This window comes from Corella eumyota, chromosome 7, assembly GCF_963082875.1.
Source record: "Corella eumyota chromosome 7, kaCorEumy4.1, whole genome shotgun sequence".
Lineage (NCBI taxonomy): Eukaryota > Metazoa > Chordata > Ascidiacea > Phlebobranchia > Corellidae > Corella > Corella eumyota.
In genome coordinates this window covers 9,130,547-9,156,558 of record NC_137496.1, presented here as the reverse complement: position 1 = coordinate 9,156,558, position 26,012 = coordinate 9,130,547, and the positions used below count along the sequence as shown (strand labels likewise).

Below are 26,012 nucleotides of genomic sequence, written 5' to 3'. Positions count from 1 at the left end.
TTTTCTTTATCTCCAACACCATTTTCACCTTTTTTTACCCATCTCTCCCATGCCTGTTCACGGTGAAAACCACATATAAGAACCCGGCAGCCTGTTTAAAAATATATATGATAAGAAATAAATAAACTAACAACCAAATAAATATTTTTTTTAAACTTACGAAATAATCTTGGTATCTAACATTTTAATTATTTATAAAATATACACCTTTAAATGTAGCTTTAATTGCATTTATTTCAGCATCGCACTTATCTGTCATAAAAAAAGAAGGATTCCACTTGAGACACTATTTTTGCAAAACTTTAAGAGCCTCTTGAATATCATCAGCTGTTTCATTTTGTATAACGAATGATCCAACAACCTGATAGTTAGCGTTAGTCTTAACACAAAGAAAAAATAAAGGAAGAGCATACTTTGAAGTTTTGTAAGTAGCATCTAAAAGACACGTCTCTTTTGACCATATCGTTCAAGCAGTCGTTTTTGTCATGAAAATTGGTGAACAAATAGTAGTGACTGCCTACTTTTGATAATAGGGATTTTATCCAATTCAACATCATTTTTTTCACTAGTTGGTCCCCTTCCATCTGCGACATAGGGTCGATACAAAACATTGTCATCAGTACCATATGACTTTTTCCATTCATCAATTAAAAGTTTTACATTTGTTTGATCAAATTTTAAAAGCTTTCTTTGTACAAATGCTTTATAAAAATGATTTGCTAATACTCTTGTGGTCGGGAAAAATCGGCGATTCGTAGAAATGGGAACTTCTTTATCTTTAAATAGGTCATGCTTCACATATAAATTAACCGCTCTTTGTAATTCTCTAACATTGCTTACACCGTCATCAACCAATTTTCCAATTTTAGCAATAATTTGTTTGTCCACCATTTGCATATATCTTACGTCCTGTAAAAAATAGAAGTTATAATGCAAGAGAATGTGCCTTAAATGAAAATACAACTATTATAAATTAAACTTATTTACTAAGGGTTTATGCTATTTACAATATTATGTGACGTTATAAATGGGTGTGCTATTAAAATTAAAATTTGGAAAAACTAAGTGATATAATAATATATAAATATACATATATAATTTAAATATTTAATTTAAAAGTTTTACACAATACATTGATTAAGACAAAATAATAACCTTTCGAATAACATGTCCACTATGGTCCTTGTCTTGTGGAAACTTAATTTTGTAAACTACCATGCCAAAGTAATTCTGTAACTTTAATTTTTTCCTGATATCTACACTGGCAGCTCTTTTTTTGTTTTTAGAATCATTAAGGCTTGATTTGATCTTAAAAGTGTTAATAAATAAATAAAATGGCAAATGTATAGTATATACATACTTTAAAAACATTAAATCATAAACCCAATCTTAAACTCTCAAATTGCGATCAGAATTATTTTAAATAGTTAACTTATCTTAATTATTAATAAAACCTGATATTCTTGAAATCTGACTATTTTTGATATGGTAAGCCTAGCAGTACAGTTAAACTTTTTTGTTCCCTGAAGGCACAAGTTGCTTTTTTTAACGTGATCTGCTAACTAAAAATTAAAATTACCAATCAACTCAGTAAGAATGTACTACATTACTACAGTTTGTCTGATTGACTCTTACAACTATAAACTGGCACCCGATTTTTCCCAACCTTTATATTTAAGCATTACAAAATTCTGCCTGCCTTAACCTTATTAATAAGCACCATTGGTAGCAATTTTAAATAAAGGACAGTTGTATTAAACTCTAACCCACAAATCTGGGGAACTACATGACCATGTTGGGTACGAAGGTTTCTCGCTTTATCTCGATCTTTCGAATGTTTACACTCCCTTCGAATAGTTTCTATTCGCTTAAAGGAATATTTTCTTCATCCCAATAAACCATATCACTCGGTAAAACACAATTTAAGTGGTTGAAACTTTAATGAGTGTGGTTAAATATTTCAATATATAACTACTAGTTGAGGTCCTAAAATAATAATTAACAAGCCACACATCTATGATCATCCTTTTTTCGCTCTATAAACTTCGTCATCGTAAAAGTTTCAAAGCGAATAACTTCTTCAGCAGCTGCAACAAACGTTGAAACAAACTTAAAACAATATATATTATTGCATTGAGGGTCTTTATAAAATTAACAAAATTTATAACAGCGTACCATGTTCCTTGGCCTAGAATTGTGGTTGGCATCATTGGTGTACATTTTGCTTCTTTTCTAACAGTATAAACTGGTAAATGTTGATCACTATGATTGTACGTTCTGAAAAATATTCTTGAAAAATTGTTATATTTCTAAATAAATTTAGAAATTAATGACTTCATGTATATACGAAAAAAGTAGCCCTGTATAGGACTTATTAATTAACTACAATATAAAAAACCAAGACAAAATGTTTCTAACAAATTACCTGCCTTTAAAAAGAAATTAAAATATACTAAAAATAACTCAAGATAGCCCTAAAAAGGACTTTTTGATTTGCTGGATACAAACAATCAAGACAAAGTCAAAGTAGCCCTGAAAAGGACTTTTTGATTTGCTGGATACAAACAATCATGACAAAGTCAAAGTAGCCCTGAAAAGGACTTTTTGATTTGCTGAATACAAACTAATTAAGATAAAGTCTTGATTTTAGATATTTGGGGTTTAAAATGGCTTTAAACAAGTTTAATGTCCAAAATGTAGAAATAAACCTAAAAAAATCACATTTTGTTATACATCTCATGCTGACTTATGCTATAGTTTAAAACGCTAACAATATTTCTGCGACTAATGTCTGACTTTTTTTTTAGACTTGGTAAAATAGATGCCGGTTTTCGCGCTGAAAAGCTTGGCGTTTTTTTTTTATAACAGTTTGGCGCCTAAAAAATTTTGTAACGAAATAATCGGCATTATCACAAAACAGTTACCATTGTGACGCAACAGTTACTATTGTTCGACATTTCAGAGTGAAGTTATAATTTCTTCCCTGGATTACGGTTCGAGAAAATTCTCACCTATGGACGGTGAACGCTTCGTCAGAATTCTTTGGTATGGTGAACGGAACGTTGACTTTTCTTTGTTAGAGGCTTGTCTGCTAATTAACAACAAACTTAGATACGGTTGGGGTAAAGGTATATATATTTAAAACCTTATATGTTGTAGTCAGAGGTAAAACAACCGTCCGTGTTCAGTGAAGTCGCAAACTTAAAAGAATTAAATGGGTCTTGTTTTACGACCAATAATTAGCAACAAGCGTACTGCCTAATTAAGACTTATAACTGTTAAAAACTTATAACTGTTAAATTAAACTGTACTACTGTAGAATGAAGTAATTCATAACGGATGTATATTAGTTATTGCATTTTATGTTAAATAGTTAAACTTTTACAAGTAGAAAGAACACATAAAAATCCGACACAAAGCATAATTACACTACGGTCATCTTAAATTCTTTTCTATGGATTTCGGGATTACCTTTGGTAGGAGAGAATTCTCTCGTTGTTTTGTCTAGAGCCAGACAACATACGTGTTTTTTTTCTATTAAGCCTGGCGCGAGTAATGTGACGTCATAATTAGTGCATCTTCTCAAGAAGTTCCGCTAACACGCTCGGATGATGCCACATAATGCGCTTCGTTTACTCGTGTTAGTTGTTTAAGACTTTAATAGTTTTACACAAGATTATTAAAAAGTAAAAAAACTTAAATTATAAGTGTGTGTTGTTTAATTAACATTTTAATAATTTGTTTAGAAGATCTAACCTTATAAATTTTGGAGGACAGTTTAAAAAGTGCTGGGTTCGCGTGCACGAACATACTATAGTCACTAAAAACGTGCAGAGGTCGCAAGACCTAGTAGCCTTTGAAAGCAAATTTAAGTTATAATCGAATGCTTAGTTTTTCTGGATGAATTTTAAAGATAAATAGACGTATTTTTGGTAAAGTTTTGTGGTTGAAGTTTTTAAAGTTTATCGTTGAATAGTATTTAGTGTAGCATAATATTATTGGTTGGCTAAATGATAATAGGTTTTAACTTACAGAGTACAGTTATCAAATAAATTAATTACAGAGTACAGTTATCAACATGGAATATTCACAGTTAATATAATAAAACACGCTTAAACTAAACACTAAAGAATTACACACACGTACAAACAAGCCAAGGTGCCAAAACTGATAAGATTAAAAAAGTGAGGAAATGTGCCTGTAACATATTGCCTAAAAAAAACTTGCTAAAAAATATAAAGTTTTGTATTAACAGTTTATATTTGTTACAAAATTTATAAATTTTAAAGTGTTTTATTATTTAGGAAGAATATATTGAACAACCGGCTCTTGTGTAACAAATCGCTGTCAAATATTTTATGTAATTCACTATTTTTTTTACCCCCATGTTGTATTTCTGTACTATATCTAAATGTTTAAACGGTTGGAAACGTATTATAATATGTAATTTATTTTTCGTTATACAAGTAACTTTTTGTGTCGGGGTGCAATCAAACCTGTATGCGAGCGTGTTTAAATATCAGACCATTGCGTAAGGCAACCAAAGACTAGTTAATCTTCTGCAAAAGGTAAAGTTAAAAGATTACAATGTAATAACGAAACTTTTCTTGCAAGTTACGACGGTTATCGCAAAAATAAAAACTATTTCTGCTATTACCACTTAAAACGGTAAAAAAACATTCCTTTAAATTATTGTTTTTATTTCTATTAGGCTTGTTTATATACAATGAAGCATACAATACACATATATCAAACATAAAGTTTAAATAACAAAAGCGTAAATAAGTAATTAATTAAATAAATAATCCTCTTTCAATGGTTTTTTAAAGTACTTAATTAATCATGTAACAAAAGTTGATGCAAAGCAACTATTATTTTATATTTATTAATCAAAATATACTTCACATCATGAGTGTTATAAACATACCAAATTCTTTGTTTACATGTATGAAAGTTTTTTTCTAAAATTGCAATATTTAAAACATTACAATTAACAACTACAAAACAATTGGCTCACCATTTCAAAACCCTAATCTAAATAAAATGACAAAATTAAAATCAAAATAAAACATGATAAATACACATACCATAACTGCACTTGTGCTTAGCCAAAAATGAAGAAAAAAAATAAAACAAATGTTATTAACGGGCATTGACGAAGAAACTTTACCGATCATGATTAGGTTTAGGGCAATTTATGTCACACAATAAAAAAACAACTGCATTAGGTTGATTACAAAACTACTGGTAATGATTTAACAGCAACATTAATTTAACATAGGCTATATATTTTCAAGAACTTACAAGCCAAATTTTATTCCTAAATTAAAATCTTTAAAACAATGTTAAGCATTTTAACGTTAATTATTATTCCAGAAATTAGTGACTGTACACTAAAAAAAAATATATTTTTATGTCAACAAACAAAAGAAAGAATTTGAAAAAAAGAACATGACTATTGAAATATAAATTTTACAATTAGGCTACCATACCTTAAAGTTATGTGCTATAAGCTATAATAATATCAACTAAAGAGCCGTAAATCTAAAATCACTATTCGTACAAAATAAAAACAACATTAGTTCAACGATTGAAAAAAAATTTATAAAATTAGGAAAATCAAATATTTATATACAAACAACTTACATAAAGATTAAATATTGTTCACACAATCAAAAAAAAAACAAGAAAGGGTTTTTGTTTTATAGAAAGCTTAGCAGTATTTTATTAGGTACTTGGGGTAGACACTGGCATCTTTAAACACCACATACATAGATGGACCGTTGACATTATTAACAACACTATCAAATGCATGACCAGTTGCTTGGTTAGTTGGTGCTACGGAAAATGATGAATTGCCCCGACAATATTCCCCAGTAACTACGTCAGCTAAAAACATAAAACGATGACCTTGTGCATTGGGTTGCGTATAACCATGCGAATATTTGGCAGTTGTTGCAAAATACACGCCTCTTCCATAAGCAGTTGCTAAATAATAATAATCGGATATCATAAATTAAAACCAAGTGCAGAAATATTAAACAAAGAATTAAACTAAAAGTGTTAAAATTTCTAAAACAATCTTGTGTTTGAACAAATTAAATTCAACCTTTTTTAAGTTTTAAGCAACAAGCATACCATGTTTTCCAGCGTAACCTCTGTCAAACCCATCACGACTAACATTAGCACACACACTATGACAAGTTCCGTGAAACAATTCCCGAGAAACTTGTCGTTGCCCACCACGTGATTCGATTTTCTTTTTTTGAGCACGATATTGTTTATACAGGGTCGGGTTTTGCAATCGCTCAAGCTTTATCAGTTATAATAACATAATTTAACTAAAACGGTTTATCATAGCACTATTTTAAATTGTATCAATTTAATTCATTTTTCGTTAACGACAGGCTTATGGACATATATTGTATTAGGTTGCGGCTAAAACCAAAAAATTTTCTCCTATTAACTAAATGCTATGACAGGTATACTACAATACCGAAAACTATACAAAAATAGTTTTTTTTATATACAAAAAAATACTTACGCTAAATATTGTAGAAAAAGAGAGGCCAGCTGCAATAAACTGTTGTGTAACATTATTGTATTCAGTGAATGATGGTTGTACTACGACTTGCTTGAAAGGTTGACCAGCCATGTTTTCCCAGGTCGAAGGCAGATCTTTGTAACAAAAAAATCATTATGTTTTTGATAACAACTTTTAATTAACACAAAGTTTAATAAACATTTAACGAGCTATAAAATGAAAAGGCTATTAATAAATTCGGGCTGTTAGAGTAAGGTTATTAAATTATAAAACGATTTTTGCGTATGTTTTTTTTTCAATTAAACAGTTGTTTGGTATTGACTAACCTATTTTAACATAATCATTTTATTTCCTAGTTACTAGACTAAATCAACGTTAATAGAAGAAACTTAATCGAAAAAAAAATAACAATATCTTATACCATCTTTATTTCCTTCCTTGATTGTTCTACGAATTTCGTTTGTTGATCCAGATAATAAACAAGTTTCAGTCATTGCACTATAATCAAAACTATATTTCTTCATTTGATTATGTACAAATATGAAAAGAACAACCCCACCGCTAGAATTTATCTAACAACATACTAAACATTAGACATGTTCTTCCTATAAACTAAAGTTTGTTGTTCCTGACAGATTTGGTGATAAGGTTGACGAACAAAAAAAGCATGCCTTTTTCTCTTTATTTCTTTTGTCCCGCTTTTAGCAGTAAAGTTACCCCAATAATGTTATGGTTTCTTGAAACCTTGCATCACTTTGTTTATCACTATTGTATTTTATTACAAAAAAAAATCATTTTTACCAGCGACAACTTGAGGTGGTAAAAATATTGACTTTACAACATGGAGTTCTGGGTTTATCAACAATTATTGTTATGCTGTAGCTACCCTTTAAATTATATGAACATTAGCAAACTTAAAACCAACTGGAAAATTACCAAGCAATCATAATTTATATTGTCCCAAACTGTTAAAGTCGATTTGAGACTTGGCCGGGATAACAAATAATAATACACACAAAATTATAATTTACCTTGTACTGATTTTCTAACAACAGATTTGTTTTAATATGATACGGATTAAATTTTCCATGAGAATCGGTGTACTCCCATGTCACGTAATTTGCTAGGGAAGTTGCTTCTTTAAGTTCATGCATTATCAAATGAATCTTGGTTAAAACATCCATAACATTTTGCATTAACCCAGAAATTATCAGTTCCGGTATTCCACTAATAAAATTATAATAAAAATCAATAAAAAATGTATATTTTATTATAGCCAATTTTGTACCATGGCTTCGAAATAAACTATACTAAAAATAGTTCAGATTAGGTAGATAGCAAGTTACACTAAGGTATTAAATATAGAAATAAAATATAAAATACGAGTTTCTCGATCTCTGTATTGTAACATCAAATTCTTTTTGCAAAACTGAAATTTCCATCTCTCCATCAAAATCCAGTTTATCAAGCAACTTATCTGCAATTTTTTTCTCCGTACTTATATCTTTAATGTGTTGGGAAATATTTGACCATGTCTACAAATATTATGAGCAGTTATAACTTAATTTATAGACTCAAAATGTTTAGGTATATTTAATATTTAAACAAAAACCAATTTAAAAATCATTTTAATTAAATTTTATTTTATACAAAACCATTCTTGCCTCTGTTATTGAAGCTTTATCTTTACAGCACAAATAAACTTGGGTTTCTTCAACGTTTACAGTTTCCCCAACTTTTAAAAACCGAGCTTTCTTGTCTTGATTAAAAGCTTTTTTGTTCACCTCAGGAAAGTACTGCGCTGTCTTTTTGCCTAAGTTTATTATTATAGTAATTTTAAAATGTTTATTTTTTACAAAAAATGCGTGAAAATTTAGTAAAAAGTGTATGTTATTATATTTTTACCATAAATTTGACAAAAAATAAGTTTCATAGCATAAAGAACTATTTTTTAAAGTGAAGTCTAGTTTAAATATATAATTTTGATACAATTTTATACTTATGTTTTGCTTGTTTATTGTCCCAATAATTCCATTTTTAAAGGTTTGAATCATTTGAGGTTGAAAAATAACAACATTTATGTTTCTTACATTCGATGGTTTATTTTTAGCAAACTTTGTAATGGATTTTCCAATAGTTTTTGCAACCAATAAAGTGTCTAATCCAAGTTGCCCTTAAAATAAAAAAAGTCAATTAACAAATTTATTATTGAATTTCTTTAAAATATAGTGCTATCATATTAATTAGGTTATATAGAGATCTTTATTATACTTTTTGGATTATAAATAAAGTTTTTAAATGCAGCTCTAACAGTAGTTACACAAATAGATGTTAAAGGTGAGATTTCGTACAAACAAAACCGTTTTTTAAAAACTATAACAATTTACCAGTTCCAACTGCTGGCATAGCTAAAGTCTGGGCATTTAAAGAATCAGCAACAGCAAAGACCTTGTCTAAAACACCATTTATGGCAATCACGTCATTAGAAGAGACCATGTGAATTATATTTTTACAACTCATATTACCACCACTTGTTACACGATAGTACATGGTCTGGGATTGTGGGTTGTTAAGACATTCGCTAACCACAGCATTTCCAGCTTTTTTCGCTATTGCGCTGGATACACCCCCACCCTCTTATAAAAAAAATTAATTTAATTTTTTTTATATACTTATACCAAGTTTATTTTTTTTGCATCCACTAAAAAATTCAACAAATGCTAAGAGATTATTTATGTTTAGCTGAAATTAAAAATCTTGTTTCCTTTAATTAGGCAAATTGCTTTTTAAAACAATAACTCAATAAATTTAAGTAACTGCCACAAAACCAGTAAGCTTATAAGGTAACAAAACTTAAGATATCTTAATACCTAGATTGTTAATATCAAAATCTACATCTTTAAAAAATATTGAGAAAAGCTTTTTAACTACATACGTGCAATATCAAACTTGTCAGAAGTCGCATTTAAAACAACATCAGCATTAACAGATGTAATATCTCCCTGTTGAATATTAATATTAACTTGTCCAATTTTGGCAGAGCTGTCTGTCACATTCACTGCTGGAGCTGATTTAGAATTAAAGTTTTGAAACTAAAAAAATCACATTCATTTTGATCCAATAAATAAATAAATAATTAATTTGATTAAAACTACATAAGTTTTGTAGTTTGTTTATAAATATTACCTGAACAGAGGGTGCATTGGCAGGAAACACAACAATATTTAAAGTCTTTAAATGCATGGTTTCGTAATTCTCCACAATTTGTTTTGTGGTTTTTATAACCTCATTAATTGGATAATTAAATCCACCAGCACCAAGACAGGGGAAAGAGATTGACGAATATTTTGCATCTTCAGCCATTTGGATGCAAGTTTGAATAGCAGTGGACAGAACATGCATAGAACCCGGCCCATTGTAATTATTTATCAACACATGATATACTTTTTGGCAATGCAACCCATAACCGCTTGTTTCATAAACCTGACCAGCTTGTAAGTTTGATCTTTGAGCTATTTGCTGACACTTAGCCTATGCAAAAATAATTATTTTAGTAATTGAACTTTGCGATTTTACTTAAACTTTACTTACCACCAGTTTTGAGCCAGCCTTTTTTACCAAAGCTTTTGAAATGGCAGAACCTTGTGCATGGTGAAAACTTTGTGGAGAAGTTGATGTTACAATAACATCACTCTAAAACACAAAAATAATCTATTTTTATAAATTTTTAAATCGATTACACCAAACAGTTAATTTTACCTTTATTCCTTTTAACTTTAAATCAATTTTTTCAAAAAAGTTACACCACAAAATTTAATATTCAAAATGTTACTGTTTCTGTTGTAATATCTCCGGTTATAATTTTAACACAATTGTCCACAGAAGAAGAGGATGATTCAGGTTTTTCAGAAAACTTACCAAATAAAATATTTTTAACTTTAGTACTAAATATTTAATTTTTTATACACAATGAAAAAAATTTAAAAAAAAATGTTTATACACAGTGAAAAAAATTAAAAAAAAAAAGTTTATTTTAAACTTTTTGTTTTATAACGTAGACATTTGCTTACATAATTAATAACTTTATCAACAAGTCCTGGCTTCTTATTAAAATTTGATTGGTTTGATGAAGAAGCAGTAGTAGAAGAACTTGGTTGTTGTTTTTTAACACAATCTTCAAATATCTTTAAATGACCATTTGTAGAAAACTCCACAAAGTTAACCTGAACAATATTATAAAAGTTTATCAAGATAATTTAGTTTTATCTTTTTTAAACAAAAATTATTGCTTAACATTAGTTTATTTTTGATTTTAAAAGATTTTAGGATACATAGGTTGTAATTCAAAATGTAATATAATTTACCTGAGTAATGCATGAGTTTTGTCCAATTAAATACTCACACACAGTTGACACGATAATTTTTATACAATGTAATGGTTGGCCTCCAAATACACCACAACTTATAGCAGGGAAAGCAATTGATTGACATTTGTTTATTTCTGCCTCATGTAAAGATGCTATCACACATCCCTTTAAAAGGTGAGAGCAAATGTGTTCATTTCTACTACCCCACCTAGTTTAATTATTAGGGGTTCAGTTGTATATATAATGCAAGTATTATTAAATTTTACCAATAGACAAACCTTAAAAAGTTTTTAAATGACAAAGCCTTTAAAAAAATTTAGAAACAAAATATTTAACTTGTTTTAAGAAAATAAATGTTTTTTTACATTCAAAAAAGAAAAAAAATCTAAGTTGCAGTACCAACAAAATTGTTTATTAAATCTCTTATTGGTACCATGCTAAAAGTTAAAAAAAGATGTGTTAAAAAATACCATAATTAATACAATTTGTTATTATCGTTTGTTTTTATAGATAAATAATTTGGTAACTAAAAAGGTTTTTACCTTGGTCCAACTGCATGAATAATTATTTTACATGAAAGATTTCCACCTGGAGTGCTTATGGCATTTCCTTCTGCAAGTTTTCCATTTTTCTTCTTCCACTTATTCATCATATCTTGAATGCTGTTACCTCCTTGATATATTAATAAGTTAAACAATATTTACCAACAGAATTCTTACAACAAGTGTAAACAATAAAAATAAACCAACCACTTTTTAAAATACTCCCAGAAACACCAGCAAAGCGTAGTTCAAGATCTTCATTTGATGCATTTACAATTGCATCACAATTGTGTAGAGTAATGTCTCCTTTCACAACTTGAAGAGTCAAATTAGATACTTTAACATTTAATGTTACTAGGTTGTTTAAACTGGATGCCTTGGATAATACTTGGTCTTGAAATTTCTTAAAATACAATATTTGTTAAGAATAGTTTGTATTACACAACAGGGAACGAAATAACGGGTCGCTATTCGCTAAAAGCGAATCGTTTATTAAAATCAGCGAATCGTTTTTTACAAGTATATTAGAAATAGCGAATCAACCAAAAAAGGTTCAGGCGATAATAAAACTTTCGTGTATATTTGTGTATTGTTACAATCTATTTTAAACCGGTTTCACACTAATTTAATTACATCAACATAATCCTGCGTAAATGTAGGTTACTATAGGGCATTTAATAACAATAACTTTCCATGTTTTGCAATGCGTAAATTTCGCTCCCGAGTTCGTTTAGTTGTTGCGCAATTTTTTAAATACATACCACAGCTTTAAAGTAATCAAAAATGTCTCATTTTTCATGCGAAATATTCTTAACGATTGTTTAACAAAACGTTACATTTTAAAAATGCCACGCAACGCGTCAAGTGTTACAAAAAAACGAAGATTATGACTTGAACCTAATAATTGCTCTAAAAATGCGACCTCATTTTTAACGAATCGTTTTTTAACTGTTAATTCGTACCCTGCACAAAGCGTGTAATATAATTTTAAGTTAACAAGTGCTTTATTACAAAAATAATTGATACACGAATCAAATTATTGCTTCAAGTATGTTATTGTTTTTTAACATTTTAAATATTTTACTCATAAAAGTTTTTTATTTTTCATTTAAAATACTTACAGGTCCAGACTTAAATTTTTTAGATTGCCAATCCTTGTACTCATCACTACCAACAAGTATTACACAGGAATTAATTTTCCTCTGTGTAGTAAGGAAATTTTCCCCCTTTTCCCCAAAAAAATATTTTGGCATTCCTGGATCCTTGATTGTGTGTGTAGAAACTGCTAAAGAATCTACTTGTTTCTTTAACCATTTTTCAGCTACATAGAAAAACAGAAATAAAAAATAATTTAAATTAAGAAAAGAATGGTTTATTAAAAAAAGTATTTTGCTTTTACTAGTGTTTACAATATGCTGTTATTTTTAGATAAAATCAGTAAATGTTACATTTTTTTTGTCAAAAATTTGTCTAAAATTTTTTTTGTGAATTCAAATAAATATATTTGAATTACCTTCATCAACCTTAATTGGCATGCCTATAAGTTTTATTCCTTTGGTTAAAGAGGAGATTTCCCAATCAATTTCATTTAAGCAACAATCTCTTTCAATACAAAATTCTTTAAAGTAAAGAGCTGCTGTATATGACATGGTTACATCTCTTTTTAAAATGTTGTGCTTTTCAAAATGACTGCGAATTGTTTCCAAATCTTTATTAATGTAAGGTACTTGTCCAACAATAATAACAGAAGATTTGCCTTTCTAAGCAAATAAATAAATATTATTTTTTATTACCTATTATATTGTTACTATGGCATTTCGCTAATTGCTATTAAATTGCTTGTTAAAATATGGTCTTAACGTTTATAAGGCTTAGATAAAAAAAATAATAAAATTTTTTTTTTCTTAATAATTTTTTCACATCTAGCATAATGTGACTAAATCCCGAAGTACAAATTTGCTGGTGTAGTTTTTCCCATTCTGGCATTTGTATCATTTGATTAAAATTTGGCCCAAGAGCCAGAACCTCTTTTATTACCAACTCATTTAAAATTGTTTCTGCTTTGCAAGCTATTGGATATGCAAATGCAAAAAAGCATGGTTCTCCCGACAGCAATTGCAATGATGCTTAAAAACAATGTTACGAAAGGATTGAGATTAAATTAATTTTACAAAGAAATCCCAATTTAAGCATATTTTTAATAATTTGTATAAATATAAATACATAAATCAAAAAAGACCTTTTTTTAGAGGTAATTAATTGTTTAGTTTAACTTATTGACAAATAAGATTTCTAAAAATTTTAAACCAACTAATTTTATAATACATTAATCTGATGCTTAAAAAAGATCAGAAAATAGGAAGCTAATGTTTGGAAACAGCCCTTAAAAAAGGATATACTGAAATTTAGAATAACTCTAACCTCTTATGTTTTCCTTTTTTAAGCTAGTTTGTAAAACTGTTGCAGTTGAGTTTGCTGTCATTTTTCCTTGTAAAGCTTCTTGCAAATACTCAATTTGCTCTGTTTCCATAAAGTTTAATTGAAAATGGGTTATTTCCTTTAAAATATAAACAAAAATAATTTGCTTACCAAATAACACCGGAATAATCAAATAGACCAAAAGAGGTTTTGTGCATTTGTTAAGTTTTGGGTTATTGGACTTTGTTTAGAACTTGATTTAATTTAAAAGCAAAAACAAAACATTACCTGTAAGTATTTGGTCATTTCTGCTTCAAAATCTCTGACCTTGCTTTTAGCTCCCTTGACAACAGCTTGGCGAGTATTAATTTCAACTTTTAACTCAATTACTTTTTTGTATTTTGCAGCCAGTTCCTCAAATATACCACACTCGACCAGTTTTCTAAAATAAAACAAAAAATAACTTCAAATTTTGTAAAAATGTTGCTTAGGCAAGGGTATTTGTTTCACCTATAAAAAAATATAGTTTACAACTAATTGTAAATATTTTATCTTAAAAGAAAAACAAACCGGAATGTATCTTCAGAAAAGTTTCTCTTATCATCTTGTATATCACAATAAAGCTTGAAAAAGATTTTAATTGCATGAACTTCTAATTTTCTTCCTGTGATTCTTACACTTGCTTGTTTTGTAAAATTCCATCTAGTATGAAATTTTTAATAAAATCTTCTATAAAATCATGACCTAATTATGACTAAATAAAATTACTAAATAAAAATATTTTTATATTAATTTTTCATGCAAAAATATTAAAGAGTTAGCCACAACCAATTCACCTACCTAACAAAGGCATCATGAATAACATTCTGCTTAACTGCAACTTTTATAAACTCATCATCTTTTTTCCACAAGTTTGATGCTCGCATTTCATCTAATCTTTCCTTGTTAAGTTCTACCATATCAACAGTAAACTGGGAAAAGTAATTGTGTAATATTTCTTTACACTTGGTCTCAAATCTGTCCTGCGTATACTTTTGTCCTAACAATTTCTGTAGAAAAAATTGAATTTATAAAAATTTGTTATTATTTACACTTTGAAATTTTGTAACAATTTTAGGTAAATATAAGTGTAATGTAAGAAATGCCTAAACTGAAAACCAACGAAATCTTAGGGTGGTGAGCAATTACACACTTTGTTAGGCTATGAAATAATTTGTTAAATAAAATTTAAACCAAAACGTAAAAAAAACTAGAGTTATAAAATTTAAATAGTTTTTTATTAGGATATATTAACTGGTTTAATAAATTGTAAAATGCTATGGGCCGACAATCAGAAACCCAATATTTTTTGGCACTCAAGTGAAATTCTAGATAATGTTATAATAACACACATAAGGATGTGTAAGCTTTAGCAATTTTATCTAACAAAGCAATAAATACATTTTTTTTTAAATTAGTAAATTAGGTAGCCAGTCCATTTGTACTCAAACAAAGAGAATACTAAAGTTTGCTAACAAGAGTTTTTTTACAATAAAGATGACCATGTTACGCCAGAAACCTCAAAATTTTTTATTTAGAAAAGTTTTAAATTAAAATTATTTACTAAACACAACACTAAATTTAATAGATTCAAATACAATTTTGTATTTAAAACATAGAAAAATACTAATAATCTATTTTAGGGCGTACAGATTTTTGTCGATCAGTTCTACAAAGGATAAACATGACATTACTAAAATTTAACTTACGTTAGATGAAATTGGAGTCAGTTTTAACACATAATGAGGGCTTTTTCTTTTGCTGTCCTTATCTACAGCATCAAAGTCTGCCAAATCCTTAAGTTTTAATTTTAATTCAACCCTTATTTCTGAGATCCCAATAATAAAGTGAATTATATCTTGCTGACATGTTGGTGTGTGTTGAAATGGAATAATAGAGCCTTAAAAAAAATTATTTAAAAGCATGTTTTATATAAATTTGGTTAAATATCCTAAATTCTACAGCCAACATTAAAATAAAAATAACATAATGAATGTATACATATTTAACTTAAATAAAACAAATTGTTACGTTTTGGTTTCTTATCATTATCTGTTTGAATGGAAAAGTCATCAGAAAAATCAGGATAATGTAAGGAAACAGTAACCCTCTTCTTTCTAAATCTTAAAGTTTTGCAACTTTTAACAACTCGCTCAGCAACTACAAAAACAAAATAAAGATGTAGTATAAGAAAAAATATTTTACCAATCACCTTTTTTACGTTATAAACTATATTTCAAATAATGATATACTCAAATCCCTATAAATGGCATCAAAAGTATAAAAACATTCATGTTAGGTTGTTGAAAAAACTTCTATGGTAAATATATTAAAAAAACTAAATCTAATATTGTATTTTAAACAGAGCCAACTTCAAGAATTAAAATAATATTTATATTATAAATAAACCTTACCTTTATAATCAGCAAAAACAACCATTGCATTATTATCGGAGGCCTGATAAACAACTAATGTGACCTCTCCACCATTAGTTTTCTTGCTTTTAAAAGTGAGTTTAATTTCATCCGAGGTAACTCCATTTGGAATGTTTTCAACTTTAATGCAATCAGTATGGCATATTCGAAAAACCTAATTTTAAAAACAACAAAATTGTTAACAAGTTTAAACAGGTCAAACAAAATTAAGAAATATTTAAAATTAAAACAATATTATTAAAAACAAAAATGTAAAATCTAATTATAACCTTAATTGACTTTCCTTCTAACTGATCTCGTTGAGCGATGCGCATAATATTTTTTAAGTCTGCAAATAGAAAAAAATGATTAATTCTAAAAACATACCTTATGTTTAAAATAATTAAAATATTAAAGCACTTATTCAAACAGAACATTTGGAACCATGTGTGTTTGATACATGGTTAGACAGCAAAACGAATAACTATATTTTTATTTAGCACAGAAAAAAACACATTGCTGAAGAATGTTACTATATATTTATTTATCTTCATGAAAGCTTTACCGTAATGATCCTGGTCATATTGAATTAAATATGAATTAGAGGTTCCAAGTTCCTTTATGTCACTAGGAGCACTTTGGCGCTTTTGATCACAGCACTTAAAAAACATCAGCAATGTATGGTGTTCAGCTTCTACACCCTTGAACAAAATTATTGTCACAATATATGTATAAACATTGCAAGAATAAATTTCTTTTATCATGTATTAATTAAAAAATTCTAAATTTAATTACTTTTTAGTAAATTGCCTTGAAATGCGTTAGCCGCAAATCTATAAATTAAAAAAATTACCTAAAATTGCATAATATGCAGTTTTTAAACTACAAACACTTCGTTTTTCTATTTAAATCCATGATCAAAATGCTATATTAAAAATAATTCACATATGGAATGACTTATATAAGTCACAACTTACCTCCGCTACAAATCGATCTTTAAAAACTGACGGAATAGTTTTCTTTAAAACTCGAAACGAAGTTGCATTAATTTCATGATCTTCTTTTAAAACGATTTGATCAGCATCTAAAAAAAAGTTAATGCATCATAATTTTTTTTTTAATTAATTCAGTTGGCAATTTTAAAAATCCTGACTGACAAACACCAGTATACAGTCAATGTTATATATAGAAAAAAAATATGTTCAATAACAAAAAATGTCAATATTTTTCTGAAAAGGTCAATGTTTTAAAAATTAAAAAATTTTTTAAATATTTCACCATTTTTATTCTTGTAAACAATTAAGTATCCATCCAAAATAAGTTTAATATCAACGACTGTACCACCATTTAAATTTTCATTTGATTGAAAATAATTTTGTAAATCATTTACAGAAAGTGTTTGAGATGTTTTTGGCACGAGTACACAGCTATAACAAAAAAACTTATATAATTTATAGAGTATAAAGGGTTTTAAAACAATGTGTCATAATTCCTTTTTTTTTACAAGTACACTAATCATTGGTTTATTACATATTTTAATTTTTAATTAATTTAGTTTAATAATTATAAATATAAAAATAAAGAATAATAGCATATGTAACTATTGCAAATGTATGCAAATTAATAGTTAACCAACTTTATACAAAATACAGCTTACTTTTCAGCAAAGTCAGCAAATAGTGTTTCATTTTCCTTGAGCAAGTCACACCAGGTGGTTGGATTCTTAAAAGTGTTTGGTTTTTGATTTGTAAAACTATCTTCCAAACCTAAAAATAAAAATGTAATATTATATTCTATTCAAAATCTTTATATTTTCTTGAAAATGGGTACTTTTTCTGCACAAGACATGTCCGATATGTTGGCAGCGAGTGATGCTGGGACAGACGATAGCATGTCAGACCTGGTTTACTCCGGTTCCAGTGACAACAACTTGTCATCATCAAGGGATAGTGAGGAAGAACTTTCCTCGCCTATCACACCTTCCCCACGGGGAAGACCCAGAACCCGACGATGGGCTAGAAGAGGGGGATGACTAAGAAGGCCAACACCGAGTCCAGCGGCGAAGAAGAGGCCCCAATGTGGTTAACATTCCCTTTCCTGCCCCGGCTGATTGGAGTGAAGATCCATCGACTCCAGATGCCGAGTTTACATTTACTCCAACGCCGGGAATAAATATTGATTGCGACGATCCAACTCCAATCAATATTGCAAAGGAGTTTCTCACTGAAGAGTTTTTTCAAATTTTTCGGGATGAAACCAACTTGTATGCCCAGCAAAGAATAACAAAATTAACGCCCGAAGAGAAATTAAAAAAAAAACTATGTGACATCATGGAAGCCGGTCACAACAGACGATATCAAAATTTTTATTGCATTGGTTCAATATATGGGTGTGGTAAAAAAGCCCCATTTACAACATTATTGGAGCAAGCGGGAAATTTATAACAACTCCTTTTGCTCAAAACATATGGCAAGAGATAGATTCCTGGGAATTCTATCCATGTTACACTTCAACAATAATGAACATTTCATACTATTGGGCCAAGATGGCTATGATGCCTTGTTCAAACTTCGGCCAATCGTGAAAGTCTTCTCTGAAGCATTTCACAAAAAATTTATTCCCGACAGGGAACTGAGCTGTGATGAGGCCATGCCCATTCAAAGGCCGAGTCAGGTTCAGGGTTTATAACCCAATGAAACCCAAGAAGTGGGGGATAAAGATATACGTACTTTGTGAATCGAATTCCGGGTACTGTCTTGCATTCCAAGTGGCGACTGGCTTTGAACAGGCCCAAACCCAAGACAAGACCTACCATACAGTAATGAATCTTGTAAATAAATATTTGGGTTTGGGCCATGTCCTTTATACCGACCGGTATTATACTAGCCCCAAACTGTTCAACGAGCTTCTCCTGCACCAAACAAATGCTGTTGGGACCTGCATGGCCAATTGCAAGCAAATGCCAAAACATTTCCTGAGACAAAAGATTAAAAAAGGGTCCACAATTGCATGCAAGAAAGGACAGCTTATTGCCCTCAAATGGTGCGATAAGAAAGAGGTCATCATGCTTGCAACTAAAGGGAGCAGCTCAATGAGTGAAGTTTCAGTGCGGCGGCATGGGGGGCCGGTATTGAAATTGAAACCCACTCTGGTTCAGGACTATAACAACTATATGGCCGGGGTGGATAAAAGCGACCAGACCATGCAATACTATGCATATTCCAGAAAAACCCTTAGATGGTATCGCAAACTATTTTTTCATTTGGTGAATCTTGCATTAGTGAATTTACACAAAGTTTATCAGACAGCCGTCCATAGTAAAAATAAAAGATACCTTGACTACTTGGTTGAGGTCAATGAGACACTGGTGGAAGAGGCTTCGGCTTCAACGAGCTCTACACAACAGTCCCCCAGTGGCTCAAACAGGCTGAGTGGACATCATTTTCTGGAGGCCTCTGAAAAGACAGACGGAAAATCCCGATCACAAAAAAACTGCATTGTTTGCGCTGAGCAAAAAATTCGCAAACGTACAATTTTTAAATGGGATCAATGTTTGAAGAGTTTTTGTGTTCCATGTTTTAAAAAATACCATTTTTTACAAAATTATCTTTAAAATTTAATTGTTTTATTTTTGTTTTACACTTTTTATCTAAAATAAAAAAGTTAACATTTTGATGATTTTTGTCGAATTTGAAGCAAATATTTGACATGGTCTGCACGGTTGCCAGAAGCTTCGGCCGTAAGAAGCTTCGGCCGTAAGAAGCTTCGGCCAGAAGGTTCGACCTGCAAAAAACGCGGGGGGTCGGTGACGAAATTGCCGCGTAAAATGTCAGCTTAAGACCATATTTTACCGATATTTAAAATAAAATTTGACAAAAAGTATAATACATAAAAAAAATTTAATAAGTTGTTGCTTTAAATATATATGTTAGTTTTTAGAATATTTTTTTTTTAAATTTTTGTTTCAAAAATGTATTTTTAAAACGGATTAAAGACGGGCGCTTATGGCCTGCATAATTTTTCATCTAACTGCGGGAAGTCCACGACGTAAAGCCCGCGTTTGATGTTAACGTAAGACCGTATTTTATCGAAATTCAAAATAACATTTGACAAAAAGTATAATATACAAAAAAATTTTAATTGGTTGTTACGTTAATAACATACATTAGTTTTTAGAATATTTTTTATTTTTTTAAATTTATGTTTTAAAAACTGATTTTAAAACGGATTAAAGACAAGTGCTTTAGGCCTTCAAAATTTTACGACGAATCGCTCTCGGCCTGCGAAATTTTTCATTAAACTGCGGGGAGTCTGCAACGTAAAGCACGCGTATACTTTTAACGCAGAACCATACTTTACCAATATTCAAAATGAAATTTGGCAAAAAGGACAATAGTTAAAAAAGTTTTTACCTGTTGTTAAGATAAATATGTATGATAATTTTTGAAATATATATATTTTTTTTTCGAAAACGTAATTTTGAAACGCATTAAAGACGGACGCTTTTGAGGTAAAAAATTCGTGCTAGCGTACATCCTATTGATTTTAAACTAATATTATCAATATTTAAAACGAAATTACGAAAAAGTTTAATTATAATTTCAATCCTACTGAAATAAAACGCATTTCTAAAAAATAAAACCATAACAAACACATAAGCATAAAATTTTAGGAAAAAAATAAATTGCTTTAAAACAACTATTTAAAGGATAAACATCATTTTTTTTACGCTTTTGTACTCAATCCACTATATAAAAAATCCAAGTTTATTTAATATACAGCCCAAGATTTAAAATACAAAGCAATATTTACCCCCGATTCAAACTATAGTTTATTATTTACCCCCAGATTCAATTTTTAGTTTATCAGTTAACCCCAGCTATAAACTTTAGTATATTAATAACCAATAGTTTTAAACTTTTATAATTTAGAATAAACTAAAAATTCAGCTTATACCAGCTTTACTTTTTAAAATTGGTGCCAAATAGCAAACCGAAAACTCCTAATTCATTTAAAGTAAAAACAAACAAAAAATCCTAAATTTGTTTAACATTAACCAATATTTAATTTAAAAAAAATTTAATTACTTAACAAAAAACAAACTTTATTTACAAAAAAACAAATTTGTTTTAAAAAAACCTAAAACTTAAAATTAATTTAAAAAAAAAAACCTTATTTACAAATACCAAAATTTGATTTATTAAAAACAATTTTTACGTGTTGAAAACTAATAACCTAAACTAATAACCTGATAATATAAGTTTAAAATCAATTGGATGTACGCTAGCACGAAATTTTGACCTCAAAAGCGTCCGTCTTGCGTTTCAAAATTACGTTTTCGAAAAAAAATTAAAAAAAAAAAATATTCCAAAAATTATCATATATATTTATCTTAACAACAGGTTAAAACGTTTTTAACTATTGTACTTTTTGCCAAATATCATTTTGAATATTGGTAAAATATGGTTCTGCGTTAAAAGTATACGCGTGCTTTACGTTGCAGACTCCCCGCAGTTTAATGAAAAATTTCGCAGGCTGAGAGCGATTCGTCGTAAAATTTTGAAGGCCTAAAGCACTTGTCTTTAATCCGTTTTAAAATTAGTTTTTGAAACATAAATTTAAAAAAAAAATAAATATTCTAAAAACTAACGTATGTTATTAACGTAACAACCAATTAAAATTTTTTTGTATATTATACTTTTTGTCAAATTTTATTTTGAATTTCGATAAAATACGGTCTTACGTTAACATCAAACGCGGGCTTTACGTCGTGGACTTCCCGCAGTTAGATAAAAAATTATGCAGGCCATAAGCGCCCGTCTTTAATCCGTTTTAAAAATACATTTTTGAAACAAAAATTTAAAAAAAAATAAATATTCTAAAAACTAACATATATATTTAAAGTAACAACTTATTAAATTTTTTTTATGTATTATACTTTTTGTCAAATTTTATTTTGAATATCGGTAAAATATGGTCTTAAGCTGACATTTTACGCGGCAATTTCGTCACCGACCCCCCGCGTTTTTTGCAGGCCGAACCTTTTGGCCGAAGCTTCTCACGGCCGAAGCTTCTGGTCCCCGTCTGCACACAAGAATATGAAATTCTGGCTAATTCTTACGGAAATAAACTCTGAATTTAAGTAATGTCTAAATCCATGTTTATTAAGTGGCGTCCGTTCAGCAGAACGAAATTGCCTAACTGTTTTTAAAACGAACATTTGCACTTAATAAAAAGCAGAAATAAATCGTTGGAAAAATAATTTAATACTAGAGAAACGAGGTTAGAGTTCCCATGTGAAAAGAGTTGTTAAATAACCCGCAAATTCGATAAACAAGTTATAGTTAAAAGCATTGAAACTTATTATTTAAATAGGGAGGAAAAATACGCCAAAGCCTGACAGCAAATAAATAACAATTCAATTTCAAATCAACATCAAAAACTGTTTGTTTATAAAATTAAAAGTTAGCTTATGTGGATTTATCCAAAATAAGCTACAGACACAGTGTCAGTTAATTTACTGCTTTTATTCATACCTAAAATGATTAAAATAAAAGACAACCTAAAAATGACGAATTTTGGCAACAAAAAAAAAACTGACAAAAGTAGGTCCTGCTCTAACTTACTTGGTAGAAATTATAACATCACCTTGAAATGTCGAACAATAGTAACTGTTGCGTCACAATGGTAACTGTTTTGTAACAAAGAAAATGTTACGTAACAATAAAAATCGATGAAATTTTACTATGGAATTTGCGTAAAAAAAAATAGCGTGTTTTGATGGATAAAAGATGTATAAGCAAAACTGAAAGCTTTAAGACCCTTAATAGCTAGATTTAACTGTTGAACAAGTTAAAAAGTCGTTTTTATTCGTAAGTATCGGTATAACTTTAGTTTAATACTGAGCTCCATTAGTTGGTATTTTGTCATTAACCACAAAAAATGTTTTTGGTAGAATTTTTAATTTTTAACAACAACAACAACAACAAGAGTATAAGAAATGGGGTAAATTTAAGGGGGTGGAAGGGGGATAGGGGGATATAAGGATTGTTTTGTTGGTAATGGGGAAGGAGGTGGGGGGGGGGGTTGGGGGTATTTGGGGCCGAAATAATTTTATAGTTATTTTTAGGTGGTGTCCGAATGGGCTTTGGGGTCGAAAAAGAAGGCACGCCTTCCTGGTGGATGCCCGCCTCTGCCGCTGCCTCTCCGGCCAGGGACTTCTCTCCGTCGCGGGAAGATGTTATTGTTCCGCCGCGACGAAGGGAGACCCTTGATACCGACCGAAGAGGTTGGCTAGCCTGGAACCTCTCTGATCTAATGGAGAGGATGGAGCTGTTTGGCTCCAGGCTAGCACTTTTTTGTTCTCTGTAAAATATCTACATTAGAAGTTTAAATTACTTGCATAAGATTTTAACAGTTAAGCAAAAAAATGATCGTGATTATCTTTAGTCATAGTTAATTATATAATATTGACTAAATTATACTTTGCGGCAGAGATAATACTGCGGGCATCCACTTTTTTGGCGCGCCTTCCCCGTTTCGCCCCATTTCCCTTTCGGACACCACCTCTATATGTGTTTTTGTTACTCTTGTTGTTGTTGTTGTTGTTGGCATTTCTGCATAAATTGCATTTAATTTAAAATAAATGAACACAAAATATGGTACATAGGTTAAATACTAAAATTATTAATAAAATTTAGCAAGCAATATTACATCTCGGTAAATATAAATGTTTACTCACCCGCTGTAATAGTTATTTGTGTAACCCCCCCCACCCGTGTTGATTGTGATATTGTTACAATCCATTGTTACAATCCAAAAAATTAATTTTTTTATTAAAATAATTTTTTTTTTTAAATTTTTAGGATAAATAAATCTGCAAAACAAAAACTTAAAATTAACAACAAATTCTCAATTTTATGAACAAAAAACAGCATAGTTAACATCTTTTAACGCAAAAAAAATTATGTGAAGAATTATGTAATGAATTCCAAAACAGATAGACAGACAGCCAACAAAACCATTATAAAACACAGCCAATAAAATCAACATTTTGAACAAAATTTTTGTGCCCAAAAAAGAAGTAAGTCACAATAACTTAAAAGAAAAACTCGACTAAAGCGAGTCAAAATAACTTAAAAGAAAAACTCGACTAAAGCGAGTCACAATAACCTAAAAGAAAAACTCGACTAAAGCGAGTCACAATAAATTGAAAGAAAAACTCGACTAAAGCGAGTCACATTAACTTGAAAGAAAAACTCGACTAAAGCGAGTCACATTAACTTGAAAGAAAAACTCGACTAAAGCGAGTCACATTAACTTGAAAGAAAAACTCGACTAAAGCGAGTCACATTAACTTGAAAGAAAAACTCGACTAAAGCGAGTCACATTAACTTGAAAGAAAAACTCGACTAAAGCGAGTCACATTAACTTGAAAGAAAAACTCGACTAAAGCGAGTCACATTAACTTGAAAGAAAAACTCGACTAAAGCGAGTCACATTAACTTGAAAGAAAAACTCGACTAAAGCGAGTCACATTAACTTGAAAGAAAAACTCGACTAAAGCGAGTCACATTAACTTGAAAGAAAAACTCGACTGAAGCGAGTCACATTAACTTGAAAGAAAAACTCGACTAAAGCGAGTCACATTAACTTGAAAGAAAAACTCGACTAAAGCGAATCACATTAACTTGAAAGAAAAACTCGACTAAAGCGAGTCACAGTAACTTGAAAGAAAAACTCGACTAAAGCGAGTCACATTAACTTGAAAGAAAAACTCGACTAAAGCGAGTCACATTAACTTGAAAGAAAAACTCGACTAAAGCGAGTCACATTAACTTGAAAGAAAAACTCGACTAAAGCGAGTCACATTAACTTGAAAGAAAAACTCGACTAAAGCGAGTCACATTAACTTGAAAGAAAAACTCGACTAAAGCGAGTCACATTAACTTGAAAGAAAAACTCGACTAAAGCGAGTCACATTAACTTGAAAGAAAAACTCGACTAAAGCGAGTCACATTAACTTGAAAGAAAAACTCGACTAAAGCGAGTCACATTAACTTGAAAGAAAAACTCGACTAAAGCGAGTCACATTAACTTGAAAGAAAAACTCGACTAAAGCGAGTCACATTAACTTGAAAGAAAAACTCGACTGAAGCGAGTCACATTAACTTGAAAGAAAAACTCGACTAAAGCGAGTCACATTAACTTGAAAGAAAAACTCGACTAAAGCGAATCACATTAACTTGAAAGAAAAACTCGACTAAAGCGAGTCACAGTAACTTGAAAGAAAAACTCGACTAAAGCGAGTCACATTAACTTGAAAGAAAAACTCGACTAAAGCGAGTCACATTAACTTGAAAGAAAAACTCGACTAAAGCGAGTCACATTAACTTGAAAGAAAAACTCGACTAAAGCGAGTCACATTAACTTGAAAGAAAAACTCGACCAAAGCGAGTCACATTAACTTGAAAGAAAAACTCGACTAAAGCGAGTCACATTAACTTGAAAGAAAAACTCGACTAAAGCGAGTCACATTAACTTGAAAGAAAAACTCGACTAAAGCGAGTCACATTAACTTAAAAGAAAAACTCGACTAAAGCGAGTCACATTAACGTGAAAGAAAAACTCGACTAAAGCGAGTCACATTAACTTGAAAGAAAAACTCGACTAAAGCGAGTCACATTAA

General features: G+C 29.8%; 1 protein-coding gene across 4 annotated transcripts; it reads right to left on the bottom strand.

Moving 5' to 3' along the window:
• Positions 1 to 4,718: 4,718 nt before the first annotated feature.
• LOC145759363 (protein mono-ADP-ribosyltransferase PARP14-like) lies at positions 4,719 to 19,969 on the bottom strand. 4 transcript variants are annotated; one of them, XM_082573175.1, is made up of 33 exons: positions 18,155 to 19,969; positions 17,982 to 18,090; positions 17,603 to 17,751; positions 17,302 to 17,408; positions 16,890 to 17,025; positions 16,615 to 16,673; positions 16,325 to 16,499; positions 15,942 to 16,070; positions 15,620 to 15,810; positions 14,712 to 14,920; positions 14,442 to 14,573; positions 14,160 to 14,313; positions 13,875 to 14,010; positions 13,374 to 13,579; positions 12,967 to 13,213; positions 12,575 to 12,774; positions 11,661 to 11,856; positions 11,454 to 11,583; positions 10,909 to 11,119; positions 10,615 to 10,767; positions 10,377 to 10,457; positions 10,136 to 10,237; positions 9,731 to 10,075; positions 9,480 to 9,636; positions 8,932 to 9,180; positions 8,544 to 8,717; positions 8,209 to 8,357; positions 7,928 to 8,079; positions 7,576 to 7,771; positions 6,966 to 7,116; positions 6,545 to 6,678; positions 6,139 to 6,313; positions 4,719 to 5,988 (listed from the first exon to the last, which is right to left on the bottom strand). In XM_082573175.1, exons 5-33 carry the CDS (start codon positions 16,993 to 16,995, stop codon positions 5,714 to 5,716), a joined length of 4,974 nt encoding a protein of 1,657 aa, XP_082429301.1. In that variant the 5' UTR covers positions 16,996 to 17,025; positions 17,302 to 17,408; positions 17,603 to 17,751; positions 17,982 to 18,090; positions 18,155 to 19,969; the 3' UTR covers positions 4,719 to 5,713. The 4 variants fall into 4 exon arrangements, 3 of the variants coding, with proteins under 3 accessions (XP_082429301.1, XP_082429302.1, XP_082429303.1); XM_082573176.1 differs by having other exon boundaries at positions 19,659 to 19,969; XR_014286522.1 differs by lacking the exons at positions 4,719 to 5,988; positions 6,139 to 6,313 and having other exon boundaries at positions 6,661 to 6,678; positions 6,966 to 7,042.
• Between the last annotated feature and the right edge of the window lie 6,043 nt (positions 19,970 to 26,012).